Here is a 26898-nt window from a genome sequence, read left to right as displayed (position 1 = left end):
CATCGAACTTTACATCAAAAAGAAAGAAAGAAAGAAAGAGAGAGAGAGAGAAAGAAAGAAAAGAAAGAAAGAAAAAGAAAGATGTAGAAAAGAAAGAAAGGATAATTAATATAAAATGTTCAAGAAAAAGTCAGAGAATTTAAAGCATAGGTGAATACCTTGCTTTAGCTACAGGAGGCATATATCTCCACCAATGAAACCAATCTAAAAGAATGGCCAGTTGCAGTTGTGAAAAAGATGGTTGGGTAACAGATGTGCTAATATCTTTAATTTTTCTCCATGAGGTAAACATAAAAGGAGAAGTAGAGGTTTGGATGTTTAAAGGTATTTTGTAAAATCTGAAACAATATTGCAAAGAATAAGAGTTTGAAGTGACAAAGAAATGTAATAAAATTTGGGGGTAGTCGGAAACTCTTAAATGTAAATAAAACTATTAATAATATTCATTTATGATGCATTCCTGAGGAGGATGAAACAATAATGTGCATTGTGTAAGAATTGAAATAAATAATACAAAAATAATAAAAAAATTGCCCCCAGTCATAGGGAGATATAATTGACATATAGTTCTATATAAGTTTAAGGTACAGAATGGCTTGAAGAAAGCCTATTCTTATATTATTTAAAAAAATGACTTCTTGAATCTTTCTGGAGATCCTTTCTGAGGATTTTAAGTTCTCTCCTCTTTCCTGTATTAACTGTGTACCTTAGGCCAGATTTTCTCTAGAAAACAGAACCCAAGGCACAACATGTATTCAGGCTTTCAGTAGTGGTTGTGTGTGCAATCCCGGTAGCAACAGTGAGGAAGAAGAAGATGTGAAGCAGGGAAGGAGGGAGAGCAAATTCGAGATCGTGCATTCCTGTGGTGATGCTGCCTTGTAAGACAATGCAGATGGTGGTGTGGCCATGCAAGACTTTCCAGAAAGGCCACTTATAACTGTTTTGGGACAGTCCCTTGGCAGGAGGAGAGAGGGAGAAAAGAGAGAGGCCAGCTCCTTCTCATGTTGTTCTCTCCCCTTGGGCAGCTTTGCCTCATTGGACTTTCCCTGACTTCTGGGTGATTTGCCTGTTGGGGAAAGCAGACACTGCATCCCACAGCAGATGAGTTCATCTGAGTCCAGGTGGGGATCCCAGAGCCTCCATGTGGATGATGAGTTCAGATCTGGGTGTTGGAGCTGCTATGATGCCCACCACACTAGAGGAAACCTCAGCTGGGGGAGGTCAAGTCAGTCTGTGCTATTAGGAGACAAGGCACCTGAGGTGTCTCAGGGGAGTTGGGAGATGTGAGTGAGCAAAAGTGATGTTGGCCATAAACTGGGTCCAGTACACTTTGCTGTCACTGCTTCCCTGTCTTGCTTTTCCTTCAGGCTGGCTTAAAACATTTCTTCAATGTCATGGGGTCCATGGCTGTGCCTCCATACTTATTAAGGCTATTAATACATTGCCTGGTGCAGGTTTTCTTGGCATTGTGGACTTTCAGTGATAGAAAAGATGACCACTGATCCATGTACAAAAACCAGATAGGAACAGAATACCAGGCAGGTAGGTTTCTTTTAGGTTATGGACTAGGAAGGGGTAAGCAGATCATAGGCCCCTCTGACTCTGGAATTAGAGATGTCCTGGGTGAGAGTCAGTTTCACCAGGCTATGTGCTACTTGCTTTTGGCATCAGCACCCTGAAACAAACCCTCTGCTTCATTAAAGCAGCTACCTTTATCTTCTTTATCCACATGGCAGGTGGTACAGTTTGGTGACATGAAATGTCAAGTTGGAAGTGGCGTCCCCAGTTGGCCACTCCTACTTTCAGCTCCTGCTGACTTGGAGTGTGGATCCCTGTGCAGTTCTCCATTGACAAGCTTCCCATGTAGGTCGGTAGGACGTCTGGTGCCTGTGGTTTTCAGAGTTCTTCCCATTCTGGTTTCTCTTAGCACTCAGGCTCATTTGCACCATATCTTACAGAAATTCCTTAGAACTTTCTGGTCTGTTGATGGCACTCCTTCAGGATTTCAGGGACTATTCTGCATTTGTTTTTATTTTAACAGTTCTTATTTGTTCTTTTTACCCACAGGGGTAAGTGAAGAAAGGGGAGTTACATGTGCATTCTTAACTAGCTCTTTTGAATGAAAAATCTTATCTCAGGAGGCTGAGAACCCTGGGCTAGACAATCACACAGTGCAAGGCAAGACAGAACCCAGGAGGGCTGACGACTGTCCAGCTGTGGCTGGCCTCCCATCCTGGCTCACCCTGGGGCCATCTCAACAGTGGGCTGGATTCCCAGTACTATTCACACTCACTTCTTGCTCTGTCTGCTGATCACTTATGCCAAACCAGTCCAACGCACGAGTCCACTGTAGAAAAATAGCTACCATTTACTGATTGTTTATTACTGTGTGCCCAGAAATGTATTATACTTTGTATGCATTAATTCATCCAAAGCTCATAGCAGCCATGAAATAGACATGATTATCATGATTCTCATTTTACTGGTGAGGAAACTAAGGCTCAAAGAGGTTAAGAAATTTGCTCAAAGTCACTCAGAGAGTACACAGCAGAATCAAAACACAAACTCAGTTCTTCTCAAGGCAAAGCCTGGGCCCTGCCCTCTGTTACCTGGGGGTGGTTCTGTCCCCTAGGGGACACATGGCTGTGTCTGGAGACAGTTTTGATGGTCATAACTGGGGTGCTACTGGCATCTACTGGGAGAAGTTAGTGCTGCTGCTCAACCTCCCACAGTGCACAGGGCGGCCTTGCCCCACCCCCACATCGAAGAACCAGTGACAAAGTCACATTACGCTAGAATCGTACATTACCGTGAGCGGGGACTAAAACCACCCAACGTTTTGTTGTGAGTCAGTAATTTCTCAGGCATTCTCGGGGGAAATTCCAGTTAGCTTGTAAACTTACCATGGTCTGAGTTTTGATTTCTCTCTTGATTGAGGCATGTCAGGGGCTTTTACAACCTTGGCACGGCACGTGGATGTTTTCAGGGATTCTCACATATGGATGACCATGCCTACAATCTCCTAACGCTAACACGTGCATACCCATAACACCCTTGTAAAACAGAAATTATACAATGAAACCTATATTTTATTTTTATTTGAATTCCATAAGCCAACATATAGTACACCATTAGTTTCAGATGTAGAGTTCAACAATTCATCAGTTACATATAACACCCAGTGCTCATCACATCATGTGCCTGCCTTAATGCCCATCACCCAGTACCCCATCCCCCCACTCTCCTCCCCTCCAGCAATCCTCAGTTAGTTTCTAATAGTTAAGAGTCTCTCATGAACTCCAAATGGATGAAAGACCGCAATGTAACAGGAATCCATCAAAATCATAGAGGAAAACATAGGCTATAACCTCTTTGACATCGGGCCACAGCAACTTTTTCATGACACATCTCCAAAGGCAAGAGAAACAAAAGAAAAATGAATTTATGAGACTTCATCAAGATAAAAAGCTTCTGCACAGCCAAGGAAACAGTCAAAAAACTAAGAAGCAGCCCACAGAATGGGAGAAGATATTTGCAAATGACACTACAGATAAAAGACTGGTATCCAAGATCTACAAAGAACTTCTCAAACTCAATACACGAGAAACAAATAATCAAATCAAAAGATGGGCAGAAGATATGAACAGACACTTTTCCAATGAAGACATACAAATGGCTAACAGACACATGAAAAAATGTTCAAAATCATTAGCCATCAGGGAAATTCAAATCAAAACCACACTGAGATACCACCTTATGCCAGTTAGAATGGCAAAAATTGACAAGGCGGGAAACAACAAATGTTGGAGAGGATGTGGAGAAAGGGGATCTCTCTTACACTGTTGGTGGGAATGCAAGTTGGTACAGCCACTCTGGAAAACAGTGTGGAGGTCCCTTAAAAAGTTAAAAATTGAGCTACCCTATGATCCAGCCATTGCACTACTGGGTATTTACCCCAAAGATACAGACATAGTGAAGAGAAGGGCCATTGCACCCCAATGTTCATAGCAGCATTGTCCACAATAGCTAAATTGTGAAAGGAGCCAAGATGCCCTTCTCTAGATGACTGGATTAAGAAGATGTGGTCCATATATACAATGGAATATTACTCAGCCATCAGAAAGAACGATTACCCAACATTTGCAGCAACATGGACAGGACTGGAGGAGATTATGCTAAGTGAAATAAGTCAAGCAGAGAAAGACAATTATCATATGGTTTCACTCATTTATGGAACATAAGAAATAGCAGGGAGATTGGTAGGAGAAGGATGGGAAGAATGAAGGGGGGTAAACAGAAGGGGGAATGAACTATGAGAGACTGTGGACTCTGGGAAACAAACTGAGGGCTTCAGAGGGGAGGGGGTTGGGGGATTGGGATAGGCCGGTGATGGGTATTAAGGAGGGCACATATTGCATGGTGCACTGGGTGTTATACGCAAATAATGAATCATGGAACATTACATCAAAAACTAAGGATATACTGAATGGTGACTAACATAACATAATAAAAAATTATTATAAAAAAAGAAATAGAATATTTAAATAAATAAATAAATAAGAATAAAACAAAAAAAAAGTTGATGACCTATCAGAATTTGTACCTCAGGAGAATGGTCTTTACTTTATATACAAACACATATTCAAAACAAAAAGACATATAAGAAGCTATCAATTGATTATGTCTGCCATTCATGTACTTGTAATGTTTTTCCTAAAAATTTACCCTTGACCTTTTTCATTTTTTTCTAATTAAATATACAATTATTTCATATAAAATGAACATACATGTATTAAAAATTTACAAAATCATTTTTTCTATATTTCTTAAGTACACCATGATGATTCTGCGTATACCAAAGAACTTTGTGATTTATCAAAGAAAGATTAAATTGTATTTAACATAAAAAATAAATAAATAAAGTAGACATGGCACCTTCTTTCCTGTGATGAACCTATGTTGTTAACCCACCTTATCTCTTTTCTGTCCTAGAAATCAACCATGTGACCTGCTCTAACATCGACAATAGTGATCCAGCTTTCCAGAACTGTCAGAATCAGGTTGGGTTCACCACTTCATGGGTTTGCACTCTGCTTTCACAAGTGTTCAGGAGACTATCCTCAGAATAGAGAGGGGTGATCTAGGGAGGGGTACCTCACCATAATGTGCAGGTGTATTCAATATATATTGCCATGTAACAAGTGACCCCAGAACTTAGTGACTTGAACAACATTTATTGTCTCCAAAGTCCTATGGGTTAGGAATCCAGGGAGTGCTTTGCTGCATATGTTAATGCAGGGTATCTAACAAGACTGTCATCAAGGTGTGAGGATGCAGAGTAAGCAGAAAACTCTTTGGTGCTGACGGGAAAGGAAAGCCATGGAGCTGCTTTGGTAAAGAGCCCGTGTTATACACAACCAATGAATCATCGAACTTTACATAAAAAACCAGGGATGTACCATATGGTGAATAACATAATATAATAAAATATTATTATGAATAAAAAAAGAGCCCAGCAGCTCCTCAAACAGTTAAACATAGAATTATCATATTCTCAGCAATTCCACTGCTAGGTATATACCCAAGAAAATTGAAAATATATATCAACACAAAGACTTGTACACCAGTGTTCACAGTGAAATTATTCACAAGAGCCAGAAAGTGGAAATGACTAACATGCCCATGAACTCATAAGAAATGTGATCCATCCATACACTGAGCTATTCCTCAGCCATAAAAAGGAATGAAGCATTGACACATGCTACAATCGTGGATGGACATTGAACACAAGATGCTCAATGAAAGAAGCCAGACACAAAAGGTCACAGAGAGTGTGATTCCATGTACATGATGTGTCCAGATAGGCAAGTCCCGAGACACAGAAAGTAGACTAGTGGTTGCCAGGGACTAGGGGGTGGGTGGATGGGGAGACTGGGGGTGATTGCTCAGGAATGCAGATTTTAGGGGAGGGTGTTGAAAATGCTCTAAAATTGATTGTGGTGATGGTTGTACAAATCTGTAACTACGCTAAAAGCCATTGAATTATACAGTTATTTTTTTAATTTTTTTATTTTTATTATGTTTTTTATTCTAACTTCAGTATAGTTAACATACAGTGTTATATTAGTTTCAGGCGCATAATATAGTGATTCACCAATTCTATATAGTACTCAGTGCTCATCACAACAAATGCACTCAATCCCCATCCCCCATTTTCCCCATCCTTCCCCCTGGTAACCATCAGTCTGTTCTCTATATTTAAGTTTGTTTCTTGGTTCGTCTCTAATTTTCCCCCTTTGTTTGTTTCGTTTCTTAAATTCCATATGAGTGAAATTATATGGCATTTGTCTTTCTCTGACTGACTTATTTTGCTCAGTATTATACTCTTTAGCTCCATCCATGTCATTCCAAATGGTAAGATTTCATTCTTTTTATGGCTGAATATATGTGTGTGTGTGTGTGTGTGTGTGTGTGTGTATGCATATATATGCATACGTATATATGTATATCTACATATATTTACATATACATATGTATATACCTATATATAGGTTTATATATATATATACACACACCACATCTTCTTTACCTATTCATTTGTCAATGTACACTTGGGCTGCTTCCATAACTTGGCTATTGGAAATAATGCTGCAATAAACATAGGGGTGCCTATATCCTTTCAAATTAGTGTTTTTGTATTCTTTTTCTTTTTTGCACATAATCATGTGGTTTATTTTTTTTTGTTATGCTCAGTTAGCCACTGTATAGTACGTCATTAGTTTTTGATGTAGCGTTCAATGATTCATTAGTTACATCCAAACACGTGCCCTCCTTAATACCCATCACCCTGTTACCGCCTCCCCCCTCCCCCTCCCTCTGAGACCCTCAGTTTATTTCCCGGGGTCCATAGTCTCTCATGGTTCATCTCCCTCTCTGATTTCTCACCCCTTCAGATTTCCCTCCCTTCCCCTATGGTCCTCGGTGCTATTACTTATATTCCACATATGAGTGAAACCATATGATAATTGTCTTTCTCTGCTTGACTTACTTCACTTAGCATAATCCCTCCAGTTCCATCTATGTCGATGCAAATGGCGGGTAATCATCCTTTCTGATGGCTGAGTAATAGTCCATTGTATATATGAACCACATCTTCTTTATCCATTCATCTGTTGAAGGGCATCTCGGCTTCTTCCACAGTTTGGCTATTGTGGACATTGCTGCTAAGAACATGCCCCTTCTTTTCACTATATCTGTATCTTTGGGGTAAATACCCAGTAGTGCATTTGCTGGGTCAGAGGGTAGCTCTATTTTTAACAACTTGAGGAACCACCATACTATTTTCCGGAGTGGCTGTACCAGCTTGCATTCCCACCAACAATGTAAGAGGGTTCCCCTTTCTCCATATCCTCTCCAATGTTTGTTGTTTTCTGTTTTGTTAATTTTTGCCATTCTAACTGGTGTACGGTGGCACCTCATTGTGGTCTTGATTTGTATTTCCCTGTTGACTAATGATGTTGAGCACTTTTTTCATGTGTCTGTTGGCCATTTGTATGTCTTCTTTGGAGAAGTGTCTGTTCATGTCTTCTGCCCATTTCTTGACTGGGTTATTTGTTTTTTGAGTGTTGAGTTTGAGAAGTTCTTTATGATCTTGGATATCAGCCCTTTATCTGTAATGTCATTTGCAAATATTTTCTCCCATTCTGTGGGCTGCCTCTTAGTTTTGTTGACTGTTTCCTTTGCTGTGCAGAAGCTTTTTATGTTGATGAAGTCCCAAAAGTTCATTTTTGCTTTTGTTTCCCTTGCCTTTGGAGATGTGTCTTGAAAGAACTTACTGTGGATGATGTCGAAGAGTTTACTGCCTATGTTCTTCTCTAGGATTTTGATGGATTCCTGTCTCACATTGAAGCCTTTCGTCCATTTTGAGTTTATCTTTTTTTTAATAATATTTTTATTATATTATGTTAGTCACCATATGGTACATCCCTAGTTTTTTATGTAAAGTTCCATGATTCATTACTTGCGTATAACACCCAGTGCACCATGCAATATGTGCCCTCCTTAATACCCATCACCAGCCTATCCCACTACCCCACCCCCCTCCCCTCTGACGCCCTCAGTTTGTTTCCCAGAGTCCATAGTCTCTCATGGTTTATCTTTGTGTATGGTGTAAGGGAATGGCCCAGTTTTATTCTTCTATATGTAGCTGTCCGATTTTCCCAGCACCACTTATCGAAGAGACTGTCTTTATTCCCACTGGATATTTTTTCCTGATTTGCCAAAGATTAGTTGACCACAGAGTTGAGGGTCCATTTCTGGGCTCTCTATTCTGTTCCATTGCTCTATGTGTCTGTTTTTGTGCCAATACCATGCTGTTTTGGTGTTCACAGCTTTGTAATATAGCTTAAAGTCAGCCGATATGATGCTCCCAGCTTTGTTTTTCTTTTTCATCATTCCCTTGGCAATTCAGGGTCTTTTCTGGTTACATACAAATTTTAGGATTGTTTGTTCCAGCTCCTTGAAAAATGCCAATGGTATTTTAATAGGGATGACATTTAAAGTGTAAATTGCTCTGGGAAGGATAGACATTGTAACAATGTTTGTTCTTCCAATCAATGAGCATGGAACGTTGTTCCATCTTTTTGTTTCTTCCTCAATTTCTTTCATAAGTGTTCTGTAGTTTCTAGAGTACAGATCCTTTACCTCTTTGGTTAGGCTTATTCCTAGGTATCTTATAGTTTTTGTTGCTTTTGTGAATGGAATCAATTCCTTATTTTTTTCTTTCTACAGTTATATTGTTAGTGTATAGAAAACCAATTGTTTTCTATGCATTGATTTTATATTCTGCCACATTACTGAATTGCTGTATGAGTTCTACTAATTTGGGGGTGGAGTCTTTGGGTTTTCCACATAAAGTATCATGTGATCTGTGAACAGAGAGAGTTTGACTTCTTCTTTGCCAATTTGAATGCCTTTTATTTCTTTTTGTTGTGTGATTGCTGAGGCTAGGAGTTCTAGTACTATGTTGAAGTATAGTAGTAAGAGTGGGCACCCTGTCGTGTTCCTGACCTTAAGGGAAAGGCTTTCAGCTTTTCCCCATTGAGAATGATATTCAACGTGGGCTTTTCATAGATGGTTTTTATGATACTGAGGAACGTTCCTTCTATCCCTATACTTTGAAGAGTTTTAATCAGGAATGGATGTTGTATTTTTTCAAATGCTTTTTTCTGCATCAATTGAGGGGATCATATGGTTCTTGTCTTTTCTTTTGTTAATGTGCTCTATCACATTGATTGATTTGCAAAAGTTGAACAACCCTTGCATCCCAGGAATAAATCCCAGTTGGTGTGGTGAATAATCCTTTTAATGTTCTGTTGGATCCTATTAGCTAGGATCTTGTTGAGTGTTTTGCCATCCATGTTCATCAGGGATATTGGTCTGTGATTCTCCTTTTTGATGTGGTTTTTGCCTGGTTTTGGGATCAGAGGAATGCTGGCCTCATAGAACAAGTTTGGAAGTTTTCCTTCTGTTTCTATTTTTTGAAACATCTCCAGGAGAATAGTTATTATTTCTTCTTTAAATTTAGTAGAATTCCCCTGGGAAGCAATCAGGCCCTAGACTTTTGTTTTTTGGGAGGTTTTGATTACTGCTTCAATTTTGTTACTGGGTATTGATCTATTCCGATTATCTATTTCTTCCTGTTTCAGTGTTGGTAATTTGTAAGTTTCCAGGAAAGCATCCATTTCTTCCAGGTTGCTTAATTTGTTGGCATATAGTTGCTGGTAATAATTTCTAATAACTTTTTCTATTTTCCTTGGTGTTAGTCATGATCTCTCCCCTTTCATTCATGATTTTTATTAATTTGGGTCCTTTCTCTTTTCTTTTGGATAAGTTTGGCCAGAGGTTTATCAATCTTATTAATTATTCTAAAATTGACTGTGGTTATGATCACACATATCTGTGATTATACTAAAAACCATTGAATTGTACAATTCAATGGGTGAATTGTATGGAATGTGAACTATATCTCAATAAAGCTGTTTTTGAAAAAAAATCTTATTAATTCTTTCAAAGAACCAGCTCCTAGTTTCATTGATCTGTTCTACTCTTTTTCTGGTTTCTATTTCATTTATCTCTGCTCTAATCTCTATTATTTCTCTTCTCCTGCCTGGTTTAGGTTTTATTTGCTATTTTTTCTCCTTCTCCTTTAAGTATAAGATTAGCTTGTGCATTTGGGATTTTTCTAATTTTCTTTTCTTTTCTTTTTCTTTTATTATGTTATGTTAGTCACCATACAGTACATCATTAATTTTTGATGTAGTGTTCCATGATTCATTATTTGCATATAACACCCAGTGTTCCATGCAATATGTGCCCTCCTTAATACCCATCACTGGGCTAACCCATTCACCCACCCCCCACCCTGAAACCCTCACTTCGTTTCCCATAGTCCATAATTTTCTGAGAGAAGCTTGGATGGCTGTGTATTTCCCTCTTAGGACCACATCTGCAATATCTCATAGGTTTTGGACTGAAGTGCTTTCATTCTCATTAGTTTCCATGAATTGTTTAAGCTCTTCTTTAATTTCCTGGTTGATCCAATCATTCTCTAGCAGGATGCTCTTTAACTTCCAAGTGTTTGAATTCCTTCCAAATTTTTTCATGTAATTGAGTTCCAGTTTCAAGGCATTGTGGTCTGATAACATGCAGGGAATAATCTCAGTCTTTTGGCATTGGCTGAGACCTGATTTGTGACCCAGTATGTGATCTATTTTGGAGAAAGTTCTGTGTGCATTCAAGAAGAATGAGTATTCTGTTGTTATAGGGTGGAATGTTCTGTATATATCTTCGAAGTCCATCTGGCCCAATGTGTCATTCAAAGCTCTTGTTTCTTTGTTGATCTCCTGTTTAGATGATCTGTTCAATGCTAAGGGTGGAGTGTTAAAATTTTCTACTATTAATGTATTATTTTCGATCTGATTCTTATTTTGGTTAACAGCCAGCTTATGTAGTTGGCTGCTCTCATGTTAGGGGCATAGATATTTATAATTGTTAGATTTTCTTGTAGGATAGACCCTCTAAGAATGATACAGTGTCCCTCTGGCTCTCTTATTACAGTCTTTGGTTTAAATTCTAATTTGTCTGATATAAGATTTGCTACCCCAGCTTTCTTTTGAGGTCCACTGGCATGGTAAATAGTTCTGCATCCCCTCACTTTCAGTCTGGAGGTGTCTTTATGTTAAAAATGAGTCTCTTATAGACAGCATATGGATGGGTCCTGTCTTTGTATCCAATCTGCAACCCTATGCCATTTCATGGGAGCATTTAGGCTGTTCACGTTGAGATTACTACTGAAAGATATGTATTTATTGCCATTCTATTGTCTATACAGTCCCTGTTTCTATGGATTGTCTCTGTAAATTTCTGGTCTATATTACTCTTGGGGTCTTCTTTTATAGAACCACACTTAGCGTTTCTTGCAGGGCTGGCTTGGTGATCACATATTCTTTCAGTTTCTGCCAGTCATGGAAGCTCTTTATCTCTCCATCTGTTCTGAATGACAGCCTTGCTGGATAGAGTATTCTTGGCTGCATGTTTTTCTCATTTAGTACCCTGAATATGTCTTGCCAGCCCTTTCTGGCTTGCCAGGTCTCTGCAGACAGGTCTGATGTTATTCTGACATTCCTCCCTGCATACGTAGGAAATCTCTCCTCCCTTGCTGTTCTCAGGATGTCTTCCTCGCTTCTAGGATTTGTGAGTTTTACTGTTACATGCCCAGGCATTGGTCTGTTCTCCTTGATCTTGGGAGGGTTCCTCTCTGCCTCTTGGACATGAATGCTTGTTTCATTCCCCAGATTAGGGAAGTTCTCAGCTACGATTTGCTGAAATTACCTTCTAATCCTCTCTCCCCACCCTCTCAGGGATCCCAATAATTCTGACACTGGAACATTTCATGGCATTGTTAATCTCTCTAATCTCTCGTGGATTTTAAAATGTTTGTCCTAGGCCTCCTCCTGTTCCTTCCTATCAGTTTATCTTCTAGATCACTGATTCTTTCTTCTGCCTCATTTACTCTAGTTGTTAGAGTATCCAGTTTAGACTGCATCTCATTCATAACATTTTTAAGTTCAGCCTGATTGGCTCTCATTTCTGCCTTTAGAGATTCTATGTTGCCGCTAATGGTTTTCTCAAACCTAGCTATTGACTTCATAACTGCTACCCTGAAGTCTATCCCTGATATCTTGCTTATATCCATATCCATTAGGTCTGTGGGAGAGGCCATTGTCTCTTCTTCTTTTCTTTGTTGGGAGTTCCTCCTCCTAGTCATTCTGTTGAGGGGTGGTTGAGGGAATGTACAGAGTCCAAAATATCAACCACAATCCAGACAAGATGCACCCTGGGAAAATTGGAGTGGTCAGAAGCCACCACTGAAAAAAAAAAAGCCAAAATGAAACTCAAGAATAAAATTCATGAAATAAAAAAAAATTTTTTTAATTAAAGATTAAAAATTTTTTAAAAGGTGGAGGTGAAGGGAGGGGGCTATAATTTCTTAATGTGGGCAAGATAGGGTGTTTCAGTACTTCCTGGGTGTATTTTGTTCTCTTTGTTAGAGGACACTACTTGCCAGAGTTACAGGGAAAACACAACTGGTAAACATATAAAGGTATTATTGAATAGGGAAAAAATGACTACATTGAAGCTTATATCTATTAATATATATATACATATATATGTGTGTGTGTGTATGTGTGTGTGTGTGAAAAAGTACAAGTTAAAAAGCTACTATGAAATATGTTATATTAAACATCTAGTTGAAATGAGGAAAAGGTAAAAAAAATAAACCGAAGGAACATGAGAAAGAATAAAAAGGGAAAAAAAAGTTGTATCTGAGAAATACACAAGCTGTCAGGCAACACCTGGAGCTCAATATATTATTTTCTCCTGGTGTTGGGGTTTTTATGGTTTTATGGGGACCCTAGGGTCATCTTCCTCTTGTTCTTCCAGCTTGTCTTCTGGGGGAGGGGCCTGCCGCACCATTTTTCAGGTAACCCTGCTTGGCTGGAGTTGCCCAGCCCTCTATCAGGGGCTCCATGGAAACCGGGTTTTGGGGCTTTTGTACTCTGGTGGCTTTTTGGCCTTTTCGGAGGGTCAGAGCAAAGGAAAATGTCCATACCCGGACCTCTGCCCAAGAGCAGAGAAATCACAATCTGCTCTTCTCTGAACCCTCCAGAAAACACAGTGTCTCTTTCTGTAAGCACCCCTGAAAACCATCACCAGAGACCCTCTCAGTGGTCAAGTCAGGGCACCGCTTGTCTCTGCCCTTTGGGCTTCTAAAACCATGAGTGGTACTGGGTCCGGGGAGGCAGCAGTGGTGGTGATGGGGGTGGGCAGCCTGGGTCCACGGCTGAATTACATACTTTAGATGGATGAGTCCTATGGATGAATTATATCTCAATGAAATTGTTAAAGAAAAAAAAAATATGTCTTCCTAGAACTGAGGAAGACATCCTGAAAATCTAGTGGGGAGAGATTTCCTAAGTATGCAGGGAGGAACATCAGAATAACGTCAGACCTGTCCACAGAGACCTGGCAAGCCAGAAAGGGCTGGCAAGACATATTCTTGGCTGGATTGGCCAGTGTGCATAGTTGGTCCCTCAATATAATTAATCAAAGACTTTTAGTGCCTAAAGAAAACGTAAAGATCATATATTCTGAACTCCTTTGCTTTTAATTAAGGACCCTGAGGCCCAGAGAGATTTAACTGACTTTTTCAAGGTCACATGGCTAGTTGGTGCCAAAGCTGTGTTTTGGTGACCAGTTTTAAAGTATGTGTTTGGCAAAACAGGGGATCATAGGAAAAGAGAGGAAAAAATAAAAGAAGATGAAATCAGAGAGGGAGACAAACCATAAGAGACTCTTAATCATGAGAAACAAACTGAGGGCTGCTGGAGGGGAGAGGGGTGGGGGATATGGGGTAACTGGGTGACAGGCATTAAGGAGGGCCCGTGATGTAATGAACACTGGGTATTATATAAGACTGATGAATCACTGACCTTTACCTCTGAAACCAATAATATATGCAAATTAAATGAATTTAAATTTTAAAATTTAGGGAAAAAATTAAGTATCTGTTTGGGGCTCATCTATAAAAACCACTAGACAGCCAGCCTGAGCTGATTAAAAGGAAAAATAACAAATCCTCCTTTTCTTCTTTTCTCATAGTTAAATTTGAAGAGTCCTCAGGACAACAGCAGACAGATCTGCGCCCGTTTTGCAAAGCTGTCCCGCAGCTGTGGAGAGGGAAACACTGCTCTGTCCCTGCAGGTCTGAGCTCCTTTCCTTTGGCTCCAGGTGCAGGTGGATGCTGTCTCTATTGCCAGCCCCCTTTAGTAGGCTTTGTTTTCTAGAGCAGTTTAAAGTTCACAACAATGCTGAGCAGAAACAGAGTTCCCATATATCCCCACCCCTACACATGCACAGCTTCCCCTGCTATCTGGTACCAGATGGTACTTTTGTGAACCTACAATGCCTTGTCAATGTCACCCAAAGGCCATAGCTGACATTAGGCATCACTCTTGATGCTGTCCATTCTGTGACTTTTGTATAATGATGTGTATCCACTGTTATATTATCAAACAGAATAGTTTCACTGCCTTAAAACTGCTCTAAAAATCTCATCTCTATGAGGTTTTTAAAATGTCTGTTAGTAAGAATTTTATATATCCAGGGAGTACATCATGATATTTTGATATACATATACATAATGAAATGATTACTACAGTCAAGCTAATTAACATATGTTTCTTCACATTTACCTGTGTGTGTGTGTGTGTGTGTGTGTGTGTGTGTGTGTGTGGTGAGAGTACCTGAAATTTCTTAGCAAATGTACAGCATATTATATGGTATTCTTAACTAGAGCCATCATGCCATATATGAGGTGTCATGACTTACTCATCTACATAACTACAACATTGGAATCTTTGACCAATGTAGATGGATACTTAACTAAATCAAAACCAAAAACTACGATAATACTGGAAGGTATTGAAAGACATGTTAAGGAACTGAGTCTACTGAGACTTCCCTTCTTATGATATGAGGCATGTGAAGATTCTCAGAACTGGGCTCAACCAGAGTTTGCCAATTCAGGAGAATCTCATTTCACATGGGTCCTTTGTAGTCTGTGCATAGAGGGGTGTGGGATGGTCCCAAAAAAGCTTTAAGTTCCCTCAAACCTCTGTCAATGAGAGTAAATACCTCCTTTTTTGTGATTCTTGTCAAATTTAATTTTGAAGTTATCACATGGCAAAATAAAAATAAAAATGCACCACAAAAGTCTACATGAAGGAAAACAGTTTTATTATGGAATAAGTATTAAACCAGCATGCTTTTGCTTTTACAGTGCTGGGTCAAAGACTCAGGGCTATTGGTAAATTTATTTGGCCAAAACACAAGCCCAAATTTGTTTGATTAAAGGACTTTGACCTTGCAAAGCCTACCGTTCACCTAACAAGCTTTGTTTCTAACAGGAAATTGGAGACTCTTACCGTTTTCTCACAAACCTCACTTCCCAATTACCCACTGGAAAGCACAAAGAGAAAGCAGGGCTAGTGACAATCTACCTGCAGACTGTGGAGAAGGCTGTCCTTGTAGCTGCATCCAGAAATAGGAAAATAACACAGAAGGTGGAAGGGCCTTTTATGGGTAAGAAATCACAACACTGGTAAGCACAGCTCCCTTGTGTGTTGCGTCTGTTGTAGCGAGTTTGCAATATCATCTCACAAAATGCTCCTACTAGTGCTGATGTGCAGATGTAATTACCTCTATTTTATGATAAGGAGGCTGATGCCCAGAAAAAGTGCATGAGTTCCTGGCTTCATGCGTGGTGTAAGAGTCAAGAATCAGACTCTCCACCCAGGTCTGAGTGCACATTCTTCTCTCAGCCAGTACACAAACTGTCAGTGTGCACTGCTTTGTAAAATTTTGGATTTCACGGATTTGATTTTTTTTTAAAGATTTTATTTATTTATTTATTTGACAGAGAGAGACAGCCGGCGAGATAGGGAACACAAGCGGGGGGGGGGGTGGGAGAGGAAGAAGCAGGCTCCTAGCAGAGAAGCCTGATGTGGGGCTTGATCCTAGAACACCGGGATCATGCCCTGAGCCAAAGGCAGATGCTTAACGACTGCGCCACCCAGGTGCCCCTGATTTTTTTTCTACATGGACCCACAGTCAAAAGTTTGGTACAATTTCATTAGGTACTATAATGTACCAATTTCATTAGGTACTATAATGACAGAGAAAAGTGTGGCTTTAATTTTGGATTGGAGATATCTATTTCTTATAAGCATTCAAGGAAATACAGATCAGCAAGGAGAAGAAAGTATACAACATCTATAATCCTGGAGATTCAGAAAAATCCTCTCGAGGTCAGTGTATTAGTTAGTAATTGTTGCACAACAAGTGATCATGAACAGCACATCTATAATTCATAGTTTCCATGGGTCAGGAGTCAGGGCACGGCTTAGCTGAGGACTCTGCTTGGGGATGTCTCCCAAGACTGCAATCAAAGTGTTGGCTGGGGCTGGAGTCTCACCTGTAGGCTTGAACAGGGAGAATTTGTTTCCAAGCTCACATGGTTGTTGGCAGGATTCAGTTCCTTTTGGGGTATTTGACTGAGGGCTTTGGTTTCTTGCTGGCTGGAAGGTGGAAGCCACCCTCGGTTCTTTGCCACTCTGTAGAGCAGCATGTTTGATCAAAGTCAGCAAGAAAGTGTCTGTTAGCAAAATGGGTGTTACTACCTTATGCAACATAATCACAAACACAGCAGCTCATCACCTTTGCCATATTCTATTGCTTAGAAGCTAGTTGCCAGGCCAGCCCACACTTAATGGGAAGGACTTCACCAAGGCCTGGATTCTAGGAGACTAGGGTGAGGGTCATGGAGTGCCATCTTAATCTCTCCACATTGCTCAGTGAAGTCGTTCCTGGCCTTGATGCTCATTAGAATCATATGGAACAGTAAAAATATAGCGATAGAAGTCCCAGTTGGAGATGAGGCCTGAGCATCAGTAATTTTAAATCTCCCCAAATGATTCTAATGTACTCTCTGGGTTGAGAAGTACTCACTGTACTGTTAAGAGCCAGACCTAGTTGACTGACCTGGGTTTAAAAGAACAATTTGTCCTTTGTTGGAAGTGTGGCCTTGGGTTAGTATCTTTATCTCATTGAGTCTCTGTTTCCATATCTAGAAATTTTATGTCTATAAATTATATATAATATGTACATATACATTATATAAAATACATATTATAAGTTATATATCCCTATATATGTTTATGTATTATACATATATAACATATATATATACACACATATACATATATATGCACATATACCCCAATCTATATAGAGGTAAAGATATCCTAACTTCCTCTTTTTTAAAAAAATAAGTTTGGGTGTGCTAAATGAGAATAATATGTAGCCAAGAATACTTTATCCAGCTAGGATGTCATTCAAAATAAAGGAGAGATAAAAAGTTTCCAGGACAAACAGAAACTAAAAGAATTTGTGGTCACTAAACCTGCTCTACTAGAAATATTGAAATGGATCATTTAAGTGAACAGATATCCCAAAAGTAACATAGACCAGAAAGGAACAGAGACAATATACAGAAACAGTGACTGTACAGGTAATACAATGTCACTAAATTCATATCTTTCAATAGTTAGTCTGAATGTAAATGGGCTAAATGCTCCAATCAAAAGACATAGGGTATCAGATTAGATTAAAAAAATCAAGACCCATTGATATGCTGACTGTAGGAGACTCATTTTAGACCCAAAGATACCTCCAGATTGAAAGTGAGGGGTGGAAAACCATGTATCATGCTAATGGATATCAAAACTGGGATGTCAATCCTTATATCAGACAGATTAGATTTTAAACCAAAGACGTGATAAGAGATGAGGAAGGACACTATATTATAATTAAAGGGTCTATCCAAGAAGATCTAACAATTGTAAATATTTATGCCCCTAACATGGGAGTAGCCAATTATATAAACCAATTAATAATGAAATTAAATAAACACACTGATAATAATACAATAGTAGGGGACTTTAACACCCCACTCACTGCATCGGACAGATCATCTAAACAGAAGATCAACAAGGAAACAAGGGCTTTGAATGATACACTGGACAGATGCACTTCACAGGTATATTCAGAGCATTCCATCCTAAAGCAACAGAATATACATTCTTCACAAGTGCACATGGAACATTCTCCAGAATAGATCACATACTGGGCCACAAACCAGGTCTCAACCAGTACAAAAAGACTGAGATTAGTCCCTGCATATTTTCAGATCATAGTGCTTTGAAACTGGAACTCAATCACAAGAGGAAATTTGGAAAGAACTCAAAGAGTTGGAGGCTAAAGAGCATCCTGCTAAAGAATGAATGAGTCAACCAGGAAATTAGAGAAGAATTTTTAAAATTAATGGAAATAAATGAAAATGAAAATACAACTGTTCAAAACCTTTGGGATGCAGTAAAGGCAGTACTAAGAGGGAAGTATATAGCAATACAAGTCTTTCTCAAGAAACAAGAAAGGTCTCAAATACACAACTTAACCTTACACCTAAAGGACCTGGAGAAAGAACAGCAAATAAAGCCTAAACCCATCAGGAGAAGAGAAATAATAAAGATTAGAGTAGAAATCAATGAAAAAGAAACCAAAGAACAGTAGAACAGAACAGTAAAACCAGGAGATGGTTCATTGAAAGAATTAATAAGATAGATAAACCCCTGTCCCCCACCTCCCTCCCCTCTGAAGCCGGTGATGGGTATTAAGGAGGGCACATATTGCATGGTGCACTGGGAGTTATACACAAATAACAAATCATGGAACACTACACCAAAAACTAAGGATATACTGTATGGTGACTAACATAACATAATAAAAAATTATTATTTAAAAAAAAGATAGATAAACCCCTGGCAGACTTATCAAAAAGAAAAAAGAAAGGACCCAAATAAATAAAATCATGAATAAAAGAGGAGAGATCACAACCAATACCAAAAAAATACAAACAATTATAAGAACATAGTGTGAGCAACTATATGCCAACAAATTAGGCAATCTGGAAAAAATGGATGTATTCCTAGAGACATATAAACAACCAAAACTGAAACAGGGAGAAATAGAAAACCTGAACAGACCCATAACCAGCAAGGAAATGAAACAGTAATCAAGAATCTCCCAACAAACAAGAGTCCAGGACTAGATGGCTTCCCAGTGGAATTCTACCAATCATTTAAAGAAGAACACCTATTCTTCTGAAGCTGTTTCAAAAAATAGAAATGGATGGAAAACTTCCAAACTCGTTCTATGAGGCCAGCATTACCTTGATCCCAAAACCAGACAAAGACCCCATCAAAAAGGAGAATTACAGACCAATATCTCTGATAAACATGGTTGCCAAAATTCTCACCAAAATACTAGCCAATAGGAACCAAAGGTACATTAAAAGGATTATTCACCACAACCAAGTGGTATTTATTCCTAGGATGCAAGGGTGTTTCAACCAACGTGATACATCACATTAATAAAATAAAGGACAAGAACCATATGACCCTCTCAATAGATGCAGAAAAAGCATTTGACAAAATATAGCATCCTTTCTTGATTGAAATGCTTCACAGTGTAGGGATAGTGGGAACATACCTCAATATCATAAAAGCCATCTATGAAAAGCCCACAGTGAATATCATTCTCAATGGGAAAAACAGAGCTTTTCCCCTAAGGTCAGGAACATGACAGGGATGCCCACTCTCACCACTGTTATTCAACATAATACTAGAAGTCCTCGCATCAGCAATCACACAACAAAAAGAAATAAAATGCATCCAAATTGGCAAAGAAGAAGTCAGACTCTCACTCTTTGCAGATGACCTGATTCCCTATGTGGAAAACCCAAAAGACTCCAGCCCAAAATTGCTAGAGCTCATACAGGAATTCAGCAACATGGCAGAATATAAAATCAATGCAGAGAACTCAGTTGCATATCTATACACTAACAATGAGACAGAAGAAAGCAAATTAAGGAATTGATCCCATGTACAATTACACCAAAAACCATAGGATACCTAGGAATAAATGTAACAAAAGAGGCAAAGGATCTGTACTCTGAAAACTATAGAACACTCATGAAAGAAATTGAAGAAGGCAAAGAAATGGAAAAACATTCCATGCTTATGGATTGGAGGAACAAATATTGTTAAAGTGCTCAACTCTATGGTCAACTAAACTTCGACAAAGCAGGAAAGAATATCCAATAGAAAAAGGACAGTATCTTCAACAAATGGTGTGGGGAAAATTGGACACCACATGCAGAAGAATGAAACTGGATCATTCTCTTACACCATATACAAAAATTGACTCAAAATGGATGAAAGACCTTAATGTGAGACAGGAATCCATCAAAATCCTAGGGGAGAACACAGAAAGCAAAATTTGACCTGAGCTGCAGAAATTTCTGGCTAGACATGTCTCCAAAAGCAAGGGAAACAAAGACAAAAAATGAACTATTGGGATTCATCAAGATAAAAGGCTTCTGCACAGCAAAGGAAACAGTCGACAAAACCAAAAGACAACCAACAGAATGGAAGAAGATACAAATCAAAACCACAATGAGATACCACCTCACACCAGTCAGAATGGCTAAAATTAACAAGAGAGGGAACAACAAATGTTGTCAAGGATGTGGAGAAAGGGAAACCCTCTTACACTGTTGGTGGAAATGCAAGCTGGTACAGCCACTCTGGAAAACAATATGGAGGTTCCCCAAGACATTAAAAATAGAGCTACCCTACGGACTCAGAAATTGCACTACTGGGTATTTACCCCAAAGATACAGATGTAGTGAAAAAAAGGGCAAGTGCATCCCAATGTTCATAGCAGCAATGTCCACAACAGCCAAACTGTGGAAGGAGCTAAGATGCCCTTCAACAGATGAATAGATAAAGAATATGTGGTTCATATATACAATGGAATATTACTCAGCCATAAGAAAGGATGAATACCTACCATTTGCATCACATGGATGGAACGGGAGGGTATTAGGCTAAAATAAGTCAAGCAGATAAGACAATTATCATATGGTTTCACTCATATGTGGAATATAAGTAATAGCACCAAGGACCGTAGGGGAAGGGAGGGAAATCTGAATGGTAAGAAATCAGAGAGGGAGACAAACCATGAGAGACTCTGGACTCATCGGAGTCAAACTGAGGTGTACAGAAGGGAGAGGGTGGGGGAATGGGGTAACTGGGTGATGGGTATTAAGGAGGGCATGTGTGGTGATGAGCACTGGGTGTTATACACAGTGATGAATCATTAAACATTACATCAAAAACTAACAATGTACTATATGTTAGCTGACTGAACTTCATAAAAAAAAATAAAATCAGTAACAAAAAAATAAAATATAAAAAATAAATTTGTAATGATAACATTTTATGATCTTTTGTGTGTGTAAAATATGATATTCACTCATTTATGGAACATAAGAAGTAGGAAGATCGGTAGGAGAAGAAAGGGGAGAAGAAGGGGGGTAAACAGAAGGGGGAATGAACCACGGGAGACTATGGACTCTGGGAAACAAACTGAGGGCTTCAGAGGGGAGGGGATGGGGGAATGGGATAGGCTGGTGATGGGTATTAAGGAGGGCACGTATTGTATGGTGCACTGGGTGTTATACGCAAGCAATGAATCATGGAACTTTACATCAAAAACTTGGGATGTACTGTATGGTGACTAACATAATATAATAAAAAATATTATTTAAAAATATGATATTCCTATTTGAAAGATACTAATGTTGCCAGCATGTCTTTATTTTTGATACAAATATCTGCAGATGCTGGTATTTCCATTCCGCGCAGGTATATTATTTTGAGTCCTTCGTGGTTCCTGCCGGTTCCAGGCTCAGGCGGCAGAGGGCATAGGGGAACTTCTGTTACCTACAGCTGGGTGTGGACATTCTATCAGGGCTTAACCTGACATTAATCAAGGTGTACATAAAGGAGACATTGAATGCACTCTTTCCACTTCATGGCGTGTATGCTCATTAAAACCCAAAGGAGCTAAACCAGAGTGCATATTTTCTGCAATCCATGAAGCTAAGGGACCCCATCTGTCTCATTCACTACTATGGCTTGGCTCATGATAGGTGGCCAAAGAGTGTGCACATTAATTATTTCCTTTAATCACTTGATAACTCCTTGAGGCTGTCACTATTATTATCCCAATCTCGTAGATGAGGAAATGGAAGCTAGGAACAATTAAGCCATTGGCCCAAGGTCACCCATAGCATGTCATACATAGGTGGTGGCTCCAATCCGAATCCCAAACACCACAGTTCTTGACAACACCATTTTCTTTCTTTTTTTTCTATTTAAAAATTTGTTTTATTTATTAAATTCCAGTTTCAGTTGTACAACATAATGATTCAACAAATCTACACATTACTCAGTGCTCATCATGATAAACATACTCTTTTTTTTATTATGTTCAGTTAGCCGACATAGAGTACATCATTAGATTTTGATGTAGTGTTTAATGATTGCGTATAACATCCAGTGCTCATCACAACACCCATCACCCAGTTACCCCATCCCCTACTCCCCCCCCCTTCTGTAACCCTCAGTTTGTTTCCCAGAGTCCAGAGTCTCTCATGGTTTGTCTCCCTCTCTGATTTCTTACATTCAGATTTCCCTCCCTTCCCCTATGGTCCTTGGTGCTATTCCTTATGTTCCACATATGAGTGAAACCAGGTGATAATTGTCTTTCTCTGCTTGACTTATTTCACTTAGCATAATCCCTAATGATTTTCAATATGTTGCCTCTCTTGCTGATTTGGAAATGATTCTGTCTCCTCTGCCTTCCCTCCTGACCTGTGAGTCCGTTCTAGGTTGAAGAGAAAAGGGCAATACCTCACATCAACTTGGAGGGCTATTACCAAAAACCAGAAAATAACAAGCATTGGTGAGGATGTGGAGAAATGGGAGCCCTTATGCACTGCCGGTGGGAATGTAAAATGGTGCAACTATGTGGAGTTTCTTGGTGGTACCTCAAAAAATTAAACATAGAATTACTATATAACCCAGCAATTCCACTTCTGGGTCTATACTCCAAAGAATTGAAAGCAGGAACTCAAAGAGATATTCATACATCCATGTTCACAGCAGCATTATTCACAGTAGCTAACAGGTGGAAGCAACCCAAGTGACCACTCACAGATGACTAGATAAACAAAATGTGGTGTATCCAGACAACATAATATTATTCAGCCTTAAAGGAAGGATATTCTGACACCGGCTACAACATGGATGACCCTTGAGAACATTATGCTCAGTGAAATAAGCCAGACACAAAAGAGCAAATACTCTATTATCCCACTCATAGGGTATCCCTAGAGGAATCCCATCCATGGACACAAGAAGCAGATGGTGGCAGCCAGGGTTGGATGAGGGTGTTATAGGCAAGTAATGAATCATGGAACTTTATATCAAAAACTAGGGATGTACTGTATGGTGACTAACACAACATAATAAAAAATTATTATTAAAAAATGGTTAAGTTTCATGATATGTGTATTTTATCCCAATAATGATAAGGAAAAGAGTAAAGGTCCCTGGTTAATTCTTAGTTCACTTTTTGAATTTGGCTAAATGCCCACAGAGTTTGGCCATTTCTTTTCCACACTAATCAGGAATCCTGTGAGTGTGCAGTCTTTTCTTTTTGGTATCCAGTGCAGAGGATTATCACATTGGAGCAGGCAGGCAAGTGGATGTTGCTGTTGACCAAAAATTCTCTGTTTTTTAGCCATTGAAACACGAAGGGTTAAGAACTGCAGGCTGAAGAAGACATTCAGGTTGAAGGCAGAAAAACAGACCATGGATATTCACTGCACCACCGTTGAGAAGGAAAGCTCGGGAGGTACTCTATATGGTGGCCCTAGAACTTAGACTACCAGTCCAAGAATTTTCTGAATGGAATTCCATGTTGCTCCTGTAAAACAGTTCCTAGAAGCCCTTTATTGTTACTTAAGTTCTGTGGATGACATTTATAAAGCCAGAGTCTGGGAAATTCACCTTGGGCTCTTACAGCCAGAAAAAAAGAAAAAGGAAAAGAAAAGAATCCTATTCTGGTTACTTTGGATGTGTTGGAGCAGGATTAGAGTTGAGATTTCTTAATGACTTCCCAAGTCTATTCCTTGCTTGAATCACTTCCACCCTCTGAAGTTCTCCAGGCTGGTCTCCTTAAACAGATGTCTTTCCCCTGTATGTGAACGGTGAATGTCTCCCTATTTCCTAGAGGAAATCAATCAGCCTTTTAGCTCTCTCTCTTTTTTTAAATTTCTGAATATTTGTGGGTTTTTATTCATTTATTTTTTGCTTCAAGTTTTAAATTTTTAAAAAATTTTACTTGAGGTATAATTGACATATAACATTAGTTTTAAGTGTACAACATAGTGATTTCATATTTGTCTAGCTCGTCTTAAAAACTGTGCAAAGTCTATATTTAATCACCTTTAAGATATTTCCTTTACTATTTTTCATATGACCTTTCCCTCTCACAAACTTGCCTGCTAATAGTCTTTTTCTCCCTCTTTCACTTCCTTGGTCTCTCCTTCATCTCTTCCCTTCTTCTCCCCTTCTCTCTTTCCTTCTTTCTTCCACCTTTTCTCCTTCCATCCCTCTTTCTTTCTCTTCCCTTTCCTTTACTCCCTTCCTTCCTTCTCTAAATCCACTCAATCCTCCACCCATCCATCCATGCATCCACCCAATCTTTCATCTTTCCTTTCATCCATCCATCCACCCATTCATCCACCCTTCCATCTATCCATCCATTCTTCCATCCTTCTTTTCTCCCTCCATCTATCCACCCATGCATCCATGCAATCCTCCACCCTTCCATCCATCCATCCTTCATCCATCCATCTATCCATCCACGCTTCCATTTATCCTTCCTTTCCTCCCTCTGTCCATCCATCCATTCTTCCATCCATATACTCACCCACTCACCCATCTACTAAACTGCCTGCCTCTTTCCCCTCTGCCTTCATTCCTTCCATCTATTCATTGATTTGCATTGAAATTTTGGGGGAATATAATAATGACTTCACCTTTTCCTAGCTCAAAACTAAAGTTAGTTATTTAATATCTCTAAACTTTTCCTTAACTATAAAGTGCCAAAGAAAAATTTTCCCTAGCAAGAGTGGTAGTAATGATGAAATTGTTATTTAAATTTAAAAATGCATTAAAAATTAAATGATTATGACTTATATGGATGACTTAGCACATTGTCCCACAGTAAAGGTTCAACTAATGGGAACTAAAATAATTTTTTCCAATGGTCTGGCATCCTATTCACAAATGAAAGTTAATATAGGTGATTCCCTAAATCATTTATGTTGCCCCCAAATGGGCATCACTGAAACTAGGTGGGGTTTTCTTCTTTATCCCAGGTATTGTCGCATTTATATCTTATGCTTCTATTGGTCCCATCATCGACAAGAGCTTTGTGTCTGAGGAAAACCTAACGACAAAGGAAAAGTTGCATAATTTCTACCTGAACTCCAAGGTGGTGAGTGGTACAATGGGATCCAGAAAGAACACCTCGCTGTCCATGTCCATTAATTTCACATTTCAGCATGAAAAGGTGTGTGAGAACCAAGTGACTCTATTATATTTGCAGGGATTTTGTAATTAAATGGGAATGTTTCTTTTTTTTCTTCCTTATCCATCTATTTTTTTATTATGTTATGTTAGTCACCATAGAGTATGTCATAATTTTTGATGTAGTGTTCCATGAGTCATTGTTTGCATATAACACCCATTGCTCATTTCCCTGCTGATGAATTCACAGGTTGGAAGTCTGTAAAAATGAAATCGATTCTACAACAAAAACTTAGGATGTACTATATGCTGGCTAACTGAACATAATTTTATTTTTTTACTAATAATTTTTTATTATGTTATGTTAGTCACCATACAGTACATCCTTAGTTTTTGATATAGTGTTCCATGATTCATTATTTGCATATAACACCCAGTGCTCCATGCAATATATGCCCTCCCTAATACCCATCACCGGCCTATCCCAATCCCGCCCCCCCCCCCGCTCCTCTGAAGCCCTCAGTTTGTTTCCCAGAGTCCATATCTCTCATGGTTCATTCCCCTTCTGTTTACCCCCTTCATTCTTTCCCTTCCTTCTCCTACGATCTCCTGCTATTTCTTATGTTCCATAAATAGTAGAAACCATATGATAATTGTCTTTCTCTGCTTGACTTATTTCACTTAGCATAATCTCCTCCAGTCCTGTCCATGTTGCGCAAATGTTGGGTAACTCGTTCTTTCTTGATGGCATGAGTAATATTCCATTGTATATATGGACCACATCTTCTTAATCCAGTCATTGTTGAAGGGCATTCGGTTCCTTCCACAATTTGGCATTGTGGACCAATAGCTGCCTATGAACATTGGGGTGCATATGGCCCTTCTCTTCACTACATCTGTATCTTTGGGGTAAAAATACCATAGTGAATTGTGTGCTTCCAGGATCAAAGGGCAGCTCAATTTTTAACTTTTAAGGGACCTCCCACACTGTTTTCCAGAGTGGCTGTACCAACTTGCATTCCATAACAGTGTAAGGGATCCCCTTTCTTCCACATCCTCTCCAGCGTTGTTCCTGCCTTGTCAATTTTTTTTTATTCCAAAGGTGTACCCTCAATGGTCTCTAATGGAATTCTGATGCCCAACATATTTTTAACAGTTTTCATGCACGGCCTGCTATTGGTAATATGTAATCAATCAAAGCGCTACCGAT

The 26898-nt window shown here is 39.1% G+C and overlaps 1 protein-coding gene across 1 annotated transcript in view; it reads left to right on the top strand.

Annotated features, from left to right (window-relative positions):
* Positions 1 to 26898, top strand: part of LOC121102438 (adhesion G protein-coupled receptor E3-like) — a 63210-nt gene that overhangs the window by 33844 nt on the left and 2468 nt on the right. Inside the window, exons 3-7 of the mRNA XM_040628289.1 lie at positions 4993 to 5060; positions 14224 to 14325; positions 15531 to 15705; positions 23893 to 24006; positions 25538 to 25731. Coding sequence (XP_040484223.1) covers positions 4993 to 5060; positions 14224 to 14325; positions 15531 to 15705; positions 23893 to 24006; positions 25538 to 25731 — 653 coding nt within the window. The remainder of the gene's footprint in view (positions 1 to 4992; positions 5061 to 14223; positions 14326 to 15530; positions 15706 to 23892; positions 24007 to 25537; positions 25732 to 26898) is intronic.

Source organism: Ursus maritimus, unplaced genomic scaffold, assembly GCF_017311325.1.
Source record: "Ursus maritimus isolate PB19 unplaced genomic scaffold, ASM1731132v1 scaffold_14, whole genome shotgun sequence".
NCBI classification, from domain to species: Eukaryota; Metazoa; Chordata; class Mammalia; order Carnivora; family Ursidae; genus Ursus; species Ursus maritimus.
This window is presented reverse-complemented; position numbering and strand designations above follow the sequence as displayed.